Source organism: Rhinolophus sinicus, chromosome X, assembly GCF_036562045.2.
Source record: "Rhinolophus sinicus isolate RSC01 chromosome X, ASM3656204v1, whole genome shotgun sequence".
Taxonomy (NCBI): domain Eukaryota; kingdom Metazoa; phylum Chordata; class Mammalia; order Chiroptera; family Rhinolophidae; genus Rhinolophus; species Rhinolophus sinicus.
The window spans coordinates 100,362,612-100,380,932 of record NC_133768.1 but is presented as its reverse complement, the minus strand read 5'-3'; the positions used below and the strand labels follow the sequence as shown (position 1 = coordinate 100,380,932).

General features: G+C 39.2%; 1 protein-coding gene across 6 annotated transcripts in view; it reads left to right on the top strand.

Moving 5' to 3' along the window:
• Positions 1-18,111, top strand: part of FGF13 (fibroblast growth factor 13) — a 514,926-nt gene extending 496,815 nt beyond the window's left edge. For all 6 annotated transcript variants that reach the window (XM_019750480.2, XM_019750478.2, XM_074323637.1 and 3 more), the window contains 2 exons: positions 15,199-15,397; positions 16,702-18,111. In XM_019750480.2, coding sequence (XP_019606039.1) covers positions 15,199-15,397; positions 16,702-16,838 — 336 coding nt within the window. In that variant the 3' untranslated portion in view covers positions 16,839-18,111. The remainder of the gene's footprint in view (positions 1-15,198; positions 15,398-16,701) is intronic.
• Positions 18,112-18,321: the final 210 nt, after the last annotated feature.

Here is an 18,321-nt window from a genome sequence, read left to right as displayed (position 1 = left end):
AAACAATAAACATTATATAAAGATGTTGTTCAGAGAAGCTCTGACTCACTAGGCAAATCATGCATCGTGATTCTGTACACAAACCAATTCCTTTCTGGGGCCAGAACATGTACCTGCTTTACCTAGGGAAGAGCACAGACTCGTTAGGCTCATCTGAAGATGTTTTGCTTGATATGAACCAGCACATGTAATTGAATGTCTTCTCTCCTTTCCTGAACAATTTGGCATTTGAGAGTCAACCAGAGAAAAAGGCCATGTCTTCTCTCTCCGAAGGTGGGCTACAGAGCAAAGAGAAGACAGGTCCTGGAGAGAGCTGGAGAATGACGAATTGTATATTGAGGCCACACAGCCCTCTCCCTGGAGACATAGCTTGGGCAAAAAGGGAAAAGGATGTACATCTGGTCCCCACCCTATCGTCACCTTTCTGTCAACTGACTGTTTATTTAGTTGGAAATCAGCATTTAACCATTTCTGCAGGAAGCTAAGGGAGGGACTTTAGTTCTGAGCACCGTGCTCTCCCTTAAGAACCATATCCTCTCTCTCTCTCTCTCTCTCTCTCTCTCTCTCTCTCTCTCTCTCTCTCGGAAATAGTGTTTGCACTCTCCTGATGCTGAGGGATATAGTAGACACCACCAAGTGGCAGCGTCCCCAATGTATTCTTTCTGCGAGGTTAAAAAAAGAAAAGCAACCCAACTGCTGATGCGATTCGTGAATAGATGATGCACTTAGAAGAACCTTTGTATGGAATCAATATGTACCATAAGACTAAATACAAATATATTGTGAACATTTAAAGTTTTAGCCCCCTGACTTATCCTTAAAGTAATAGATACAGCACATTTGCCAGTATAGATTTTTCATCACCAGCCATCTGCTAAAAATTAGTATGAGATAAATAATTTAGTTTCCTTCTGTTCAGACACAATGTCATTACCCTCTTCCTTGATGCTGTGAAAGTCTTCAGAAAGAATCAATTGTCAAGTGCGTTTGCATTCCAGCCGAAGCTGAGCCTGGAGGTTTCTGACATGCTGACGTTTTGATTCTTTTTCCTCTGTGCTGTGAAGAGAAGAGGTGCTGATTATTAGCAAGTGGCCTCAGAGAATTGCAGAGCTGGTGGCGTCTCCTGTACAAACACACTGCCTGCTAAATCAGTGTGCGGAACCATGACACGAGGCAGCTCGGATGTTGAAAAAGTGCAAGTCATTTTTCTGAATTAAAAAATAATAATAATGAAGAGCATAAGGAAGAAATTTAGAAGAGATTAGTTACGTATTCCTTATGACCCAGTACTGCTCTCTAATCACAGTGAATATGCCAGCCTCGGAAGCGCCGTAATTGGTTCGGAGGAGATATTTTTCCATTCATAAGAAAAATCTCTGCTCCTTTTGGTCCTGGCCTTATTTCTTCCATCTGTCTTGAGTTGAAGAAGCTTGTGCTGGAGTTGTAGGAGAACACGTGCAAGATTTTGGAGGGCCCGGAACACCAGGCCAAGGAGTTTGGATTTTATTCTGTAGGCAGCAGGGTGCCATTAAAAGATTTCGAACAGGAGGAATGTAAAAAATAGGACTTGATTTGGATGCATGTTTAGTATAAAAGTGCAATGATAAGATATATTAAGGGAGTGTTATGGTTCTGTTCACAGCATGAATATAACTGGAGAATTCATCTCTACTAGCTGTCTAGTTCAGCTTTTACAGCATGCAGATTTTCAGGGCCAGCTGCAAGAGCTTGATGGTTAAAGAACAAAGTAAGACTTGATCATGTGAATGTAATTGTAAAGAGAGGGAGTTTAGTGATCAAGATCACTGGTAATACAGAATAATAATCATTTTAAAGGGTGACTGTAGAATTATTTGCTATTTTGTTTGAGTTCTTTGAAACCACTTCTATGCTATATAATTACCTTAAGTTTTAAGTGTTCCCTGTGGGGATAATTTATGCATTTTGCATTCTCATGCAAATGCTGTAACAGTCTACACTGTTGGAAAATGAAAGCTGAAAATTATTCCAACTAGGTCATGGTTGGGCAAAGCTTATGAAGTATTAATCATTTTTATAAATTCTTATAGTTTGTATTATATTATTGCATTATGTTTTCAACTGCGGTAATACATAGATAATAAATATTTGAAATTTGAGATTGTATATTTTGATAAGGAACTGTAATTTGCCTACTTCAAAATTTAATGTCATCGAAACCCTTTTAAACAAATGAATATAAAAATGTTGCAGTATTTCAGGAATTACAGAACAAACCAAATGTAATTTAAACGAAGATACTGCAAGCACATTTATGAATTGTATCTGGATACTTGATCTGAACATTTCTGTAAAACTCCGCAGTTTGTAGAAGTCAGGCTTTACTACAGTGATTGCTACATAACCGTGATACAAGGTGATGGGAATAATAAAAGGTGACAGTGAGCTTGGTTCTAATGAGGGAACCGTTGTTTTGTTTACTGCGACATAGCTCCACATCTAAGCATTACATTTCTCTTAGGAAAATATAATTCACTTTATGATAGCGACATTCATATTTTCAAAGTGTCTTGTTTTGATGAACTTGCACAGGACTTCTTTACACTAATTCTGAGTTTCTCGACACCTGAATTTTCTTTGCCTTTTTTTTTCCCCCCCAGAGATGGATGTACATTACACATGGGGAAATCTCCAGGAAGAAATAGGTTTACTCCTCTATCTGGCTCCTCTATAGATACTAACTCTACAGAAGAACGTAACCTGCCCTGGGTGGGCTCTCAGATTTTACCCTGAGCTCAGAGCACAACTGGGAGTTTGGACAGGAAACAGAGATTTTCTCCAGCAGAAGATACACAACTGACATTCCCACCTTCCCCATTAAACCTTTGGGGTGAACTTGGGGGCCATAGGTATGACAGGCATTTCTCAACGGCCACAGAATTATGGAATGGGGAAAAACAAACCATCACATTTACGTCCTCTGTTTTTACTTCTTGTTGTCTTCCTCTGTCTCTCTGCCTCACCACCCCCATCTCTCTGTTTCTGCCTTCCCTTCTTTCTCTCTTGCAAGCACAAACTCGCACATACACACAAGTTTGACAATATTGATTAATATTTCTCCTTACCTGTTATATACATCTGCACCAAAAGGGGCAGAAGCCTACTTTCAGTAAACATGCTCTGGGGTTACCCCATAAAAACTCCTAGGTAAAGAGGTCAACGGAAAGGATAAAAAAATGAAATGTGCCAAAATGTAGTCATGAACATTTTGCAGTAGGAGAATGGACTTTTCATGGCCTGATCTAGGAGAATGTTAAATGGACATTTACGTCAGAGAAAGGGAAAGCTGCATGGTGGAGAAAGCAGTGGGCTGGGAGGCAGGCTGCTGGCTTGGCTGGTGCTGTGTGTTAAAGCTCGTCCTTCCCTCTGCAACCCAGGACCACTTAGGGCTGTTTGGTCCTCAGTGTTTTGCAGCCCTGGAAACATCTTAGAGATCAGGTTGCCTGAAAACGAAGGCCTCTCACCAGCTACCATATACAGATTCCAGCTTTCTCTTGGAGCTGCTTCCCTGCCTGGATTCATTCTCTAGAACAGGGGTGTCCAAACTTTTTTCAATGTTTTTTACCAAGGGCCACATGCGGTAAAATACACAAACAGCCGGGCCACTCACTCGAGGTGAAGTACGTATTGCCTCACCTGGTTTATTTAAGTAAACTAAATATATTTTTGGAATTTGCTGTGGGCCAATTAACAATGGATTGCAGGCCACAATTGGCCCACGGGCTGCAGTTTTGACACCCCTACTCTAGAAGAAAGTGTGAAAGCCAGATTTCAGTGTAATTAGCATCTCTGGTTCCATTTCTTCAACTGTAAAGAGAGCTCTTTAGAGAGAGGAAAAAAAAAGTCTACCAAAATCCATTATAATTGTTTCCTTTGTTATCATTCTCATTATTAAACTGTCCCTTATCTGTCACTTGAATGCCATAACTGTTTAAGCAGTTGCAGAAAACTTTAAAAGTAGGCACTGCTTAAACATAAGGTACTATTAGATTTTTTCATTATTGTTGTTATTAGTAACCTACATTGTGAAAGTAGAACTAGTGAAACAGTGGTTTAGAACAAAAGAAGTGAGATAATAATGTTGTACTTTTGGTGGCATAGTAATTAAAATGAGACATGTAAATGTCATTTGGCCCATTAATGCTGGATTATTTCACAAATCTCTTTAGTATCATGTGGGTTCACGAAGACATGTGATAGTAATTCAGATTTTAGATTCTTAGGATATTTTAAGCCCCTAATTTAAAGCTCATGTATTGTTACCCTTGACAAGGAATCACTACTGAAAGCAGTTGTCACAAATACAGTTATCATGTATCCTGAACCCCTCTCAGAAATGGAAAGGTGCTCTCTACTCCGTTTGTTTTCATTGACAACCACTAGTTTTCACACCAGTTTCAAGTGCAGAGTAGGGTAGGGAGGATGCTGCATTTTCTTATATATCACACAACCTGAAAATGAAGGCAAGGTCAGGGCTCCTGCAGGCAGTGAGCCCTCAAACATAACCTAGCTGCTCTCCATGGCCTCCGCGACCCTCCCTGAGGCACATGATGCCATTCACCTCCTCCAGGTGCAGGGTCAGAGCACAGATGAATTGCCCACAGTCAGAAATCAGGACAGTGGAAGGAGGCAGGTTTGAACAGAGCTCGTCTGTGTTCAAGGAGGCAGGGCACACGAATAAGGAGGGAGGACTGGACCTTCAGCAAATGTTGGAACTGTATGTTTAGAAGAGAATTGACATCGCAGCTATTGCCTACAGTGACGATTTGGGTGAAAAGGCACACTTGCAATTGAGTTTATCAAGAAATGACTTGTTCAGGGCTTCTTTCCTCTGGTTTCTTCACTTGTGAGGAGGGAGGACTCCTCTTTCAGGCCAGAGGGATATGGATCCATTCAAGTTATTACAGAGAGCTACTGTCAAGATTAAATCAGATCACTACAAAGGGCCCGGTGAACAAAGGGGCCTCCCTTCCACAGTGTTTGGCACACAGTAGGCTCTCAGTCAATTGTGGCTTAGAAAGAATGCTTCCATTTGAGTCTTAATGTATTGACTTCCCCCAGTCAGACTCATGGTAAGTGACTGTCGCTAGCGTCTTCTCATTAGCTCCTTTCAAGGAGCAAATGAAGGTAGAATGTACTCTCTTCATAGAGAGATTACTCTCCTTGCGACTTCCTGTCCTCAGAGTAATTTGCAGGTGCAATGTGATGTGGCAGTCTAATAACCCTCTGCAACACCTCTTTCATCCTTCGTTTATACATGAGGCTTTTGCATCTTATCCTATGAGACTCCGGGTTTTATGGTTTGCAATGGAAAGCATGTGTCAGTGGCTCCCATTTGAGCAGTCGCTGTTGTCTAGTGTTGGTTTCCTACTTGTGCAAGAGAAAAGAAGTCTCCTTTGAAAGTCTTTGAAAAGCGGACTCCTGGTTATTGTAAGTTACTCTCTTCTACAGAGACACACCCTATCAAATTTAACACTACCACAATCCAACACAGATCAAAATTCAGGTCCTCAAAATTGCCTGAAGTATTAGAACATGCTATGCACCCACCTTGCTATAATTTTATTTTGTTTATTTACTTAATTTTAAACTTTTACTTGTTTTAAGTGTGTTTTTCCGGGACCCATCAGCTCCAAGTCAAGTAGTTGTTTCAATGTACATGTGGAGGGCGCAGCTCACAGTGGCCCATGTAGGGATCGAACCGGTAACCTTGTTAAGAGCACCACGCTCTAACCCACTGAGCTAACTGGCCACCCCGCTGTGATTTTATTTTTAATAGTGCACCTACCTTGCCAGGATTCTTTCAGTTGATCTACGAGGAAAGAACTTTTCTCCTTTGCATGACAGTTTGTTGAATGTCTGGGGAAAATTTTCAGAGTTCCTAGGCTTTGAATTTTCAGACAGGAGCTTGCAACGGGTATTTAAAAAGATACAACCTACTGAGCTTATTCTCTTGCTGACTATAGATACTTCCAAAAACATTCTCTTGCAGATGGATTTAGATCCCACTCAGGAAGTTATTACACAGAAGAGTACTGCCACAAGTTAGAAAGCATCATAGTAACAGAATATTTTCCAATGGGCACAGATGGCAGTAACTAGCCAAAAGACAGGAAAGTTTATTTCTAGAATTCATTTCTGATATTTGGTTCCCATTTCAGAACACAGGTCAGCCCTGTCATAAGAAGAGCCAACATCCAGAGTTAATGCATGTAACAGACCAAAAACGTTTTAGGGAGTTATTCACTTTGGGGAAGTGTTCTTCACTGGGGGGCAGGGGGAGACTTTACTACAGATTTTTGTTCAACAGTGAAATTTCCTAGTAAGATTTTAAAAATAAAATAACATGAGGGTCATACATACAATCCCTCCGCAGCATGTCTTATATAAACTGAAGTACATCTTCAGCTACCTAATGGGAGGGCCTAAACAATCTGAATTCTGCAAGGTTTGGGTTAAACTAACACTGTCTTGGCCAATTACACAGCCTTGCAGACATGTGCCCATCCCTCTCCTTTGTCACAAATCTCAGCAAGTAACATCCATTTTGAAATGCGTTTGCTCACCAGGTTTGGAGCTGAGTGAAGCCTTTGGATCATATAATTTTTATATCACGACAAAAATAACCTCTCTTGGGCTCTGTGGGGGTTGCATTATTTTTGTTTTCTTCTGCTTTTTCCTACCTTATTTCAGTGTGTTTTTTAAAACAAATTGTTTTGTAAAATTTGACAGCCTGAATAATCCATTGCATGAGACTGCTTTAAAGAAATATATGAAAATCCAAAACAAGCCAATACAAAGGTCTGAAATATGGTCATATCTACATCCCAATTTTGGCTTAAACCGACCATTGGTTGACAAACTCCTTAATATTGTTTTCATCTTTGTGAAGAATTGAAGAGAAAAAGCAATACTGTGCTGACATATTTTATGGGGTCAACAGAAGGTAAATTCAAATGTCTATGAATTATCTTGGAATATGAAAATGCTACCAAGAAATTTCATCGTAACCGTCTGAGGAAAAATAGTCCCATGTGCATATTCTCAATTTAATTTGCATTTCTTTACAAATGCTTGCTAATTAACAGGTATACTTTTAAGGCATTTTATTGCATGGTATCTCGTGAAGCCCATTGTAAAGCATTTCATTTCTTTAGTGCTGTGGCTTGAAGCCTTCTTAGCCCACTGCAGGCAGACATGAAAAATGAAAGGAGGCAAAACAGTTTTCTGGGAGCCAAGCTTGGAGGAGAACACTAAACACACGGTATAAATTCACATGCAGTCCTAATGTGGGTCAGAATTTATATTCTTCCGTGTTACTAAAACACACATAAAACAGACCCTTTCCTTGTAAATTGATTTTATAGTGAAAAAGAACCTTGAAAAGAAGAGAATTTATTTTTTTGCCCTGGTTTTCTGGGCATGTATTATCAGAAGGAATCCCACATTTCATGTTTCTGGAGCTTTATCATTTTCAGAGCTTCTTTCATTGGATCCTCATACAACAATCCAGTAAGGTCCGCAGAACTGGTAGGATTCCCCCCCCCCCCATTTTACAGAGAACAATCTAATTAGTTTAATTGAAATGTTTAGTTAGCTATTTGCAGACCCAAAGACCAAGACTATAAGCTTAATGCCTTATACTCGGTTAACAGGAAATCTCTTTATTCTTGCAGCTTAAGCACTGTTTTGTCTTTATTATTCCCTCTTCTCTCCCTCCCTCTCCAGTTTTTTAAATTGGATTTATCTGTAGGCAGCTTTCCTCCTTTTATCACCTACTCTGTCTACCCTCTCAGGCAAGTTCTAACTTGTCAGTCTCTACTGTAAAACAGCCCTCTATTCATATAGTGCCACATTTAACCCCTTTTTGGATCTGTACAAGGGAGCTTCCAAGTTCTCTTTAGATATTCCATTCTTTTATTTATTTATTTCATCAGATGTGTATCGATCATTGACTAAAGCCAGGCCTTACACTGGGAGCTGCCCTCAAGTATCTGACAGTCCAGAGGATATCTGAGTGAACAAACCATCCTCTGTGTATCATGAATTAATAATTTTGCTCAGCTACAGTATACTGGGTGAAAGTTGATTCCCTCCTCCCCAACCTCCCCTTTCCCATGTTTTGAACTTGTAATAATAAAGTTCATGTACGTCAAATATATTCTGGGAAAGAACATCAAAGTCCTGAATATAATAATTAATCCTGGATTTTGAAATCACTGTTAGAGGGGAAGCCTACATAGAGAATATAGGTAGTTAACAGTGTCACCCCCATGGGTATGATTTATATTTTAAGGTTCTGTTCTTTTTATTTTTTAACAGAATTGAAAATCTAATTTTAATCTGCATATCATTTTCATTAGGCTGGGAAATAATTGATGCACACAAGTCAGACCTACTTAAATAACCCGCTAACTTTAAATCTAGAAAATTAATTGTCATCAGAACATGGCTCAGAATTATTAGGTTGGTGCAAAAGTAATTGCGGTTTAAAAGGTTAATAATTGCAAAAACCACAATTACTTTTGCACCAACCTAACAGAAGAGTGACCCATGCTATTGGCAGTAATTGTTAAATTAATTGGATTGTCAGGCTACTGAAAATATGTCTGGAAGTGAGGAAGAGAAGAGAAAGAGGTGAGAGGCTTAAAGGGAGAGATAGATTAGTTATGATTATAGAATCTGCTGAACAGAGGAAATTGTGTTTTATTAGGTTCATTTTTAAAAGTTTCTGTAAATGCCCACCCATATTATAAACTGTTTTTGTTTCTTGTTCTATGATGCCTGCTTTACAAAATCTTATATGTGAATAAAGCAAAATGCATTGAGAAACATTCATCTATACCAGGACGTGTGCACTTGGCATAGCATATGCATACATGAAAGCTTGGCTTTGTTCAACATCCAGGGGCCCAGTGTTGCCATTTTATGTATGGAAAACCTCAGTAGACTCTGTTGCTCTCTCAAGATCCAAGGCAGTCAGTGCAGCTCAGTTAAAAAAAAATAATTTCTTTTGAGAGAAATGTGTTAAAAGGAAACATTTATAATCTACGTGGAAATCCTCAAAGCTTGCCATCCTACTGAGATACAGACTCAAATGAAACACTGCCACCCTATCAATGGGACCATTGCTGAAAATACAAAAGGAGGGGGGAAAAATGACAAATCTGCTATGGAGGCCTATGTTTGCCAAATTACTTCTCTTAATCAGGAAGGCATTTCGTCATGGTGTGTCTTTTGGTATAGTAGATGTGTTTAGGGCACTGAGGTGACAAATGATATATAGGTATTTTTTTTAGCCCTCATCTATTTATGGTTATGGCACTGAGGACATAGCTACGTATCACTTGCCAAGTGACATGGCCCTTACTTGGCTCCCTTCTGGGAAGTCACCATCACAGCCCTTGCTTCTTCTGACCTGGCTCCAGCTCCAGGAGGCCAGAGAAGTACTGTACCCTCTCCATACTTTGCCCTCTGCGCCAAGGGCAACCCAGGGCACTGCTGCTTTTTCTGACCCTAACAGAGAATAGCAATTTACACAGGCCCAAAGCCTTGTTCTGAGACAAAGGTTCTTCTGGCACATCATTGGATCTGGGGGTTACTTGCAAACAACCACCATTACTGATTGTGTTTATACCTTCTTCATTTGCCTCTCAAAGTCTGTGTGGAGGTCTACGATGCTCTGAAAAGGGCAGCTGACCATTACCGTTTGTGGCTGTAAGTATTCTCCAACATTTGAGGGTTTCAAATGTTTTCTTCTCGCCACTGATATTTCAAACTCAAAATAACTCTCTCCCCCTTAATAGGGAGTAAATTGGTAAAAAGAAATGTTAGATTTTGCTCCTGGATCTGCTCATTCTGGAAATGTAGATTCTTGATTCCTTACCCAAAATATGATCATTATAACTAACTGGTATGGATCCCTTAGATAAAAAGCTTCAATACTCACTGAGAAAAAACTAACCTTGAACTTTAAGGGGAACAAAAATGATGATACAGAAGAGAGACAGATTGATTATTTCATAAACTAAAAACATGTTATTTCTCTGAAAAAAATATAGCTATATAAGAGGGAAACAACTTAAGAGAAATCAATGCATAAAAGGTTCTAAGTTCTAACGCACCCTTTCTTTAGTACCCATGCCAACTAATGTCTTAGTGGCTATTCATTCATTCATTTAGTATGATAGCAGATACTTATTTAATACATATTAAATACAGCACAGTGATTGCTGCCTCTGATTAGTGCCTACTAAATGTCAAAGCCACTGTGGTATACCTTTTTCAAGAGCACTAATAATCATCTTTAATCGGTCAGAGGAGGTTGATTCCTTGTCATATGTCTACCTGGTATCCTCTGAATAAGGCTTCCCTGGTTAGGGTCCAATCCAGTTTCTATTATTTATATGAATCACTGCTAAGACATAGAGCAATGCAACTGCACCCCTTTTTCTTTGATGACCCTTCCAGTGTTGGGTGAGTTGTTCACATTTTTCCATATTTCATAAAAATCAAACCTCTTGTGTCTACTCATTCTAACACTGGGTAAAATGGCAGCATCCCACACAGAACAGAACACTCCTTTGGTTCCTTTGACATTCTTTTTTTTTTTTTTGGCCTCATTTTCCTCCCTCTCTACTGAGGCTTGAGTCCAAATTTAGTGGTGATGACTAAGAAATTACCAGATGTGACAGAGCATTCAGTTCATTGAGTCCTTCCTTGCCATTTCCCAATAGTTGTAACAATTGTCAAGTTTTTCTTCCTAATGTGGTAGGTGCCAGTATCTGTGTAGTATCTGTTATTCTTAACAGAGACGAAGTCACACATGCAGGATTTGTCTGTGCCACGACAGCTTCTTTCCACGTACAGCTGATTTCATTATATGGTATTAAGGAAATTCCCTGCAGACGTTTTCCTGGTTGATACTTCTGAACCCTGGAATTTCCAATGCTTAAATCTGAATCTCTGAAATTCAAATCCCGTAAACAATAATGGAGTGGTCTACTCTGTGCCAGGCAATGTGACCAGTCGTTTATGAAGGTGGAAGGAGGATTCAGAGCTAAGACAAGCTCACTGCCAGTTGGAGCCAGTCAGGCACGTGTGTGAGTCACAGGGCAAAGCTGGAGATAGTTTGTGGGAGTACAAATATGAGTATAATCAGTGCTAATTTGGAGAGATCAAATATGATTCCAGAGGCAGTCATATTTAAGCTAGGTCTTGAGGGATGACGGGAAAGCCAGTAGGTAGAGAGAGACGAATGACATTCTGAACAAAGGAAACAAATGGCACCTGTAAAAGCATGCATAATTCTTTGGTAGAGGATGAGACTGAAGGCATGGTAGTGACTGAATTGTGGAGAATTTTAAATGACACATCAAGCTGTCCTTTTTACTAGAGGCACAGTGAAACCAACAAAAGTTCCTGGGGAAGGGAACTTTGTGTTAGGAGGGAAATCTTGTAGCAGAAGGGGAGAGGTTATTGGAGCAGGCCAGTGCGGAGTTAATAGGGGCGTCACCTAGAGCAGAGGCGATGGGAATGGAAGGTGAAGATCATGGACTGGAGAGCATGTGAAAGAATGTCAAGGTCCCCTGCGGGTTTAAGTGTGAGCAGTTGCCAAGACGGTGGACTCTAATTACTGAGACAGGGATGCAGAAGCGGAGGTTACAGGACTGTTGGGCTCTGTGCTTCAAATATTCTTCTTCCCCTTTTTCTGTTTTGAATTCCTACCCATCCTTCAAGGCTCAGCTGAAATAACACCCTCTCTGTGAAGCCCACCCCTCCGTAGTCCCACAGTCAGAATTAAGTCAGGCTCCCTCTGTTCTCCTACAATAAACACCTCCTTTATGCCTCCCTTTCTGTACTTAATGGCAGCACACCTGGTTATTTGGGTATATGCCTGACACCTGAAAATATATGGTAAACTTTCTGAGGCCATATCCTATTTACCTATGGATTTTCATTACCACCCAAGTATATAATGGATTCTCAGAAAATGTGTAGAAGTGAATGAATGATTGCTGCCATCACACAAGACGTAAACACAGCCCTTTGGGGGGACCTGCCTTAGAGCACACAATGTTCCCATCTCATCATTTTGTGGTCAATAATACAGTATGTTCATGTGGCTACACTGTATCACTCACCTTAATCCTATACATTATTCACCATATTTGTTTTCAAATGCTTTATGACTCATTGTGAAACTAAAATCCATTCTTCCACGATGAGGTTTTTTTCCAAATGGTGATTTAATTCCCAGTGAATTTCAGCAACGTTCTATGCAATTGTCCTCATCATCGGAGGGAATACTGAGACTTTTAGTTCAAGTTCTTTGTAGGGATACCTTGGCTTTCCCTATGTTGAGAATCCTACAAAGAGGAGTTTTCACAGCCTATCAATAGGAACACTTTGGTTCCAACCATGTGATAGTTGCCTTAGAAGTACATTTTTTCTTGGGTAGGTAGAATCTCTGTGACTCTTCTGAGGATCTATCCAGTATGCCCCCAGGCTGAAATAACCCCAAAAGACGATTCTTGCCTGTGCCAGTGAGATTACTGAGGGAGACAGATTTTGTGGATTCCCAGAAAAAAAGAAAATAATGTTCAATTGTTTCACTTTCAGAGAAAAGCAGCCTCATTTGAGGAATGTGTCCGTCTTTGCTGACGAGACTCTCTGAGAATGCCTTACATCCTGTTGTTAAGGTAGTGCATTGCTTAGAATGGTACCTCACAAGAAAAGGAAGGAAGGCAGGACCACGGAGGCATTGTTTCGAAAAGACTGGTGTCCAGAAAGCTTGCAGTAGTTTCACAAGGTGTTTAATTTAGGGCTTTATCGAAAGTTATTCCTGATAACATCCCAGCAAACGAGCTAAACTCTAATGGCTTCCCTAGTGCCACTGTCATGTCTCTCAGTTAGCGTTTTCTTCATTATCTTTCACTCCAAATGGACCCTCTGCTACTCTGTGGATTGCTTAGGGATTAAAATTTGCTGTTCATTTCATTTTGCTTCCAAATGGCCTTTTAAAAAATTAGTTTTAATAATGTATTTTGTTTAACCTAATATATTCAAAATTATCATTTGAACATATAATCAATAGAAAAAATATTTTACATTCCTTTTTTTGTACGAGGTCATTGTCATCTGGTGTTGTATTTTGTACTTGCAAGACATCCCAGTCAGGCTGGCCACATTTCAAGTGCTCAATAGCCACATGTGACTAGTTTCTCCTCTACAGGACAGTGCAGTTTCTAGGGTTTTTCTTTTTATTATTATTATTAGTTTCAGGTGCACAAGACAAAGCAATACTTAGACATTTATCATTTATATCCCTCACACTGTGTGAACCCCCCTCCCCCCATCCACTATCCCTCTGCCATCGCACACAGCGATTACATTTCCACTGTCTCTATTCCTAATGCTGTACTCTGCTTCTTGTAAGTACATACATACATATATATACATATATATATATATATATATATATATATATATATATATATATATATATATATAAAATTATAGTTGGCATTCATTATTGTTCAGCGTCAGGTGTACAGTGCAGAGATCAGGCATCTACATCCTCCCTGAGGTGGTCTCCCAAATGAGACACATGTCCATCCGATACCCTACAACATCTTTACAACATTATTGATTACATTCCCCAAATTAATTTTTCAAAACCCCGTGGCCATCTTGTGGTTACTGACTGTTTTCTAATCCCCTCACATTCCCCCTTATCCCCACCTCCCTCCCATCTAGCAACCCTCAGTTTTTCCTCTATGTCTCCAAAACTGTTTCTGATTAGTTCATTCACTTATTCTTTTCTAGATTCCACATATAAGTGAGATCATATGGTATTTGTCTTTCTCTGTCTGACTTATTTCACTTAACATAATGTTCTCTAGGTCCATCCATGTTGTAGCAAATGGTAAGATTTCTTTCTTCTTTATGGCTGCGTAATACTCCATTGTATAAATGTACCACAGTTTCTTAATCCAGTCATCTATCGATGGGCATTTCGGTTGTTTCCATGTCTTGGCTATTGTGCATAGTGCTGCAATAAACATAGGAGTGCATAAAGTTTTTTGAATTAGAGTTTTGGATTTCTCCAGATAGATACCTAGGAGTGGAATTGCTGGATCATAAGGTAGTTCCATTTTCAGATTTTTGAGATACCTCCATACTGTTTTTCATAGTGGCTGCACCAATCTGCAATCCCACCAACAGTGCACAAGCGTTCCTTTTTCTCCACATCCGTGCCAGCACTTGTTATTTGTTGATTTATTGATGATAGACAAATGGCGATTTTTTAAATGGCTGTTTATTGTATACACACATACATAAAACTTGAAAGAAGGTTTTCTGTTTCTGTTTTTCTGAAACAGCCAGTTGGGTCAGGAACCCATCATTTGTATGGGCAATTCCAAAGAAAGCATGGCAGAAAATCACATTCCAGTGTTCAGAGTACCCTGGGTTGCTCTCATGTCTGCTTGTAGAATTACTGTAAATTTCTTGCTTCTATATTGATTTGCTTGTAAATGTTACTGTAATGCAAGGATGGGGTGAGGAGGGAAGTTTTTTAAGTCAAGGTCCAATGATCTAAAAAAAAAAATCAGTTTGGTTTGCCTAAAAGTAAAGTCTTTCTTTGTAGCATCACTTTAGAAATACAGGCAGCCAGCATTGTAACACAGATTTCAGCCTTAGGCAATTGACAATTATACTTTTTAGTAACTGGAGAATCTATGAAAATTAAGTACAAGGACTGAATATTTGTTTTCTCATATTTGCAAAGGAAACACAGCTCCATGTGACAGCTTTATGCTTGTCTTTTCAGTCTCTGGCTCTTGGATTTGTCCAATGTATTACACTTATGTGGCTGGTTCTAATTTTTCCATTACCTTACTACAAAGAGAGCTAATCATTGATCAGTATCACTTGCATTTGGGGCTTTTTCGAAAGCATCACGCAAAATGTTATATATAGCCTTGTTTTCCAATCATAATACTTTATGCCATTAATATTTTATGCTATGAAAATAGAATACTGGTCATACAAACTTAACCAAGTATATCCTTAACTTCTGAAGGGCAGTGCCACATAGTTCTCCATGAAATCCGTAGCTATAAATATTGAGCTTTAGTTTATTTACTTTTCTTGTAGGAACATTTCACACCTGAGTGCAAATTCAAAGAATCCGTGTTTGAAAATTATTACGTGACATATTCATCGATGATGTACCGTCAGCAGCAGTCAGGCCGAGGGTGGTATCTGGGTCTGAACAAAGAAGGAGAGATCATGAAGGGAAACCATGTGAAGAAGAACAAGCCTGCAGCCCACTTTCTGCCCAAACCACTGAAAGGTAAGCTTGATATTATAGGAGCTGTGGATTAAATAAGTATGTATTTAAATCAGTCCTTTATCTCACTTTGGGAAATGGAACATAATTTTTCTACATTAAGGCATTTATACAAAAATTTAGTAACATTTTACAACACTTAAAACATTAATGCATTGACGACAGCATCTGATCTCCTGATTTTAATTTCCCCCCTAGTATATCTACATATAGTAGCACCTTACTTATATGGAAGTAGCTCAATTGCTAAGGATAGCCAAGAACTCCAAATTATGCCAAAATGGTCCCTGGTGCTTGATGCTTAAATGTGTGCACACTTTGTACTAATCAGAAAGCTCCTTGGGCCCTCTCTTAAGGGCTCAACAGCATTGCTCCAACAATTTTCATTCATAGTTTTCTTTTCCAGTCGTTAGTGGCAGATTAGTAGCAAATTAGAAAGGGCGAAGGGTAGGGATGGGTTGCAGAAGATAGGGATGGGATGTTGGTAGTGAGACATGGTGGAGAAGGGATAGAAAATATAGGCATAGAAGAGCGAGACCTCCAAGAGGTTACTGGCCCTGGGGTTAGACTAGAGTTTTCGAGTAGGGCAGACTGCCCAGTCAAATCAGCAGAACACTGCTTCACAGCACATTTTCTGGAACCAGACTACTTGGATTCAAATCCCAGCTTCTTCACCCTTTACTAAGCGGATGGTCTTGGGCAGATTATTGACCTGTGTGTGCCTCAAGCTCCTTGTGTGTAAAATATGGATAAGAGTAGGTACATCAGGGGATTCTTACGTGGATTAAATGAGATAATGAATGCAAAGCACTTAGAATAGTATCTAGCACGTTATAAGTGCTTCGTAAGCATAAGCTAATGCTGTTGTTTACAGCATGACAATAATATTTACCATTTATTGCATTAAGAACTGTGCTAATATTTAGACTCTTGGAGAGTTTCATTTTAAAGCATGGTAGAAATCAGTGTTTGAAAATGTTTTAAATTTTAATATTTGACTTGCACAGCATGCTCTAGATCATATTTAAACCTCTAAGAGCTTTATTAAATGCAGTTTTCATTAATCCTCTCATACACATAACCATAAGTGATGGAAATTAGGTATTAGAATTCTTTACACACTACTTCACGAAGACTACGTTTTGCTTAATCTGATCCAGTTCACTCCCTGCCGAGGCTTTGAAAGCAATATTTGTCATGTGTGGCCTCAAGCATGGAAGCCTAGTAACCAGAAGAAAAGTTGAGAGCCAGTGTGGTGTGGTGTGCCCACTTGAAAGCCTTTGACACCATCTTTCTGTGCTTTTCAGTGGCCATGTACAAGGAGCCATCGCTGCACGATCTCACGGAGTTCTCCCGATCTGGAAGCGGGACCCCAACCAAGAGCAGAAGTGTCTCCGGCGTGCTGAACGGAGGCAAATCCATGAGCCACAATGAATCAACGTAGCCAGTGAGGGCAAAACAAGGGCTCTGTAACAGAACCTTACCTCCAGGTGCTGTTGAATTCTTCTAGCAGTCCTTCATCCCAAAGTTCAAATTTGTCAGTAACGTTTACCAAACAAACAGGCAGGGTTCGCTCTTCTCTCTGCCATCAAACCTTAGATCCATACTTACAGCCCCATAATGTCGACTGAGCTTGTGCAAAAGAATGCCAAGCATTTATCAGTGAACTAAATCCGGGAGAAGGACTGCCCAATTTTCTCATGATCTCACTTATACTTTGGGAATGACAAAACCAAAATAGTTTCACAGCACTAATGCTGATAAAAATTTGCCCTCCAACCAAGGAAATTGAAAAGACCACAATTGCTCTTCAAAATCAAAACAAAATTAACCGCTTAAATGTTTTGTAGGGGCAAACAAAATTATGTGAACTGTGTTGTTTTCTTGGCTTAATGTTTTCTATCTACGCTTGACTCAAATGTATTCTTTACTTTGGTATAGTGCAACTTTACGATCTCTGAAATTCAGTGGTTTTATTGACTCCCTGTCACTTAATCAAAATCAACCAAATTCAGGGTTGAATCTGAATTGGCATCTCAGGCTCAAGGTAACAGTGTTCTTGTGATTTTACCATTGTTTTTGTTGTATTTTTTTTTTTTAGATTTGTAGTGTTCCGGTCAAGTTCTTGTGCTGTACTTTGTGCGTAGAAATTGAGTTGTATTGTCAACCCCAGTCAGTAAAGATGACTTAAAAAAGAAAAAAAGATTATTCTCAAGTGTAGATTTCTCTTAATTCCATTTGTGTTATCATGTTAAACTATTGTTGTGGCTTCTTGTGTAAAGACAGGAACTGTAGAACTGTGATATTGTCTTTTGTGTTGTTAAACTAAGAAATGTCTTATCTGTATATGTATGAGTCCTCTTGTCATTGTATTTGGCACGTGAATATTGTGTACAAGGAAATATCAAGACTGGTTACCCCTAAACAACATATACTTATACTTGCTTCTGGAAAAGTGTTTAAGACTTAGCTAGGTTTCCATTTAGATCTTCATATCTGTTGCATGGAAGAAAGTTGGAATCTTGGCATAGAGTTGCATGATATGTAAGATTTTGTGCATTAATAATTGTTAAAATCTGTGTTCCAAAAGTGGGCATAGCATGTACAGGCAGCTTTCTGCCCTGTGCACAAAAAAGTTTAAAAAAAGTTGTTTAATATTTGTTGTTGTATACCCAAATACGCACCGAATAAACTCTTTATATTCATTCAAAGAAAAATCCTTCAACATGTATTTATTGAGTGTCCATTACTTGCCATGAACCATTGTAGAAACTGGAGTTAAACACTGAATTATGTATATAAAGTCTGTTTATTGTACTAGTTATGGTACTTGGACAAAGCATTCTTGTTCCCATTCAGTGATGGAACTGTACAAAGGAGACCTATGTTCTAATATTCTCTCTGCCATGTACACTGTCACTTCCCCT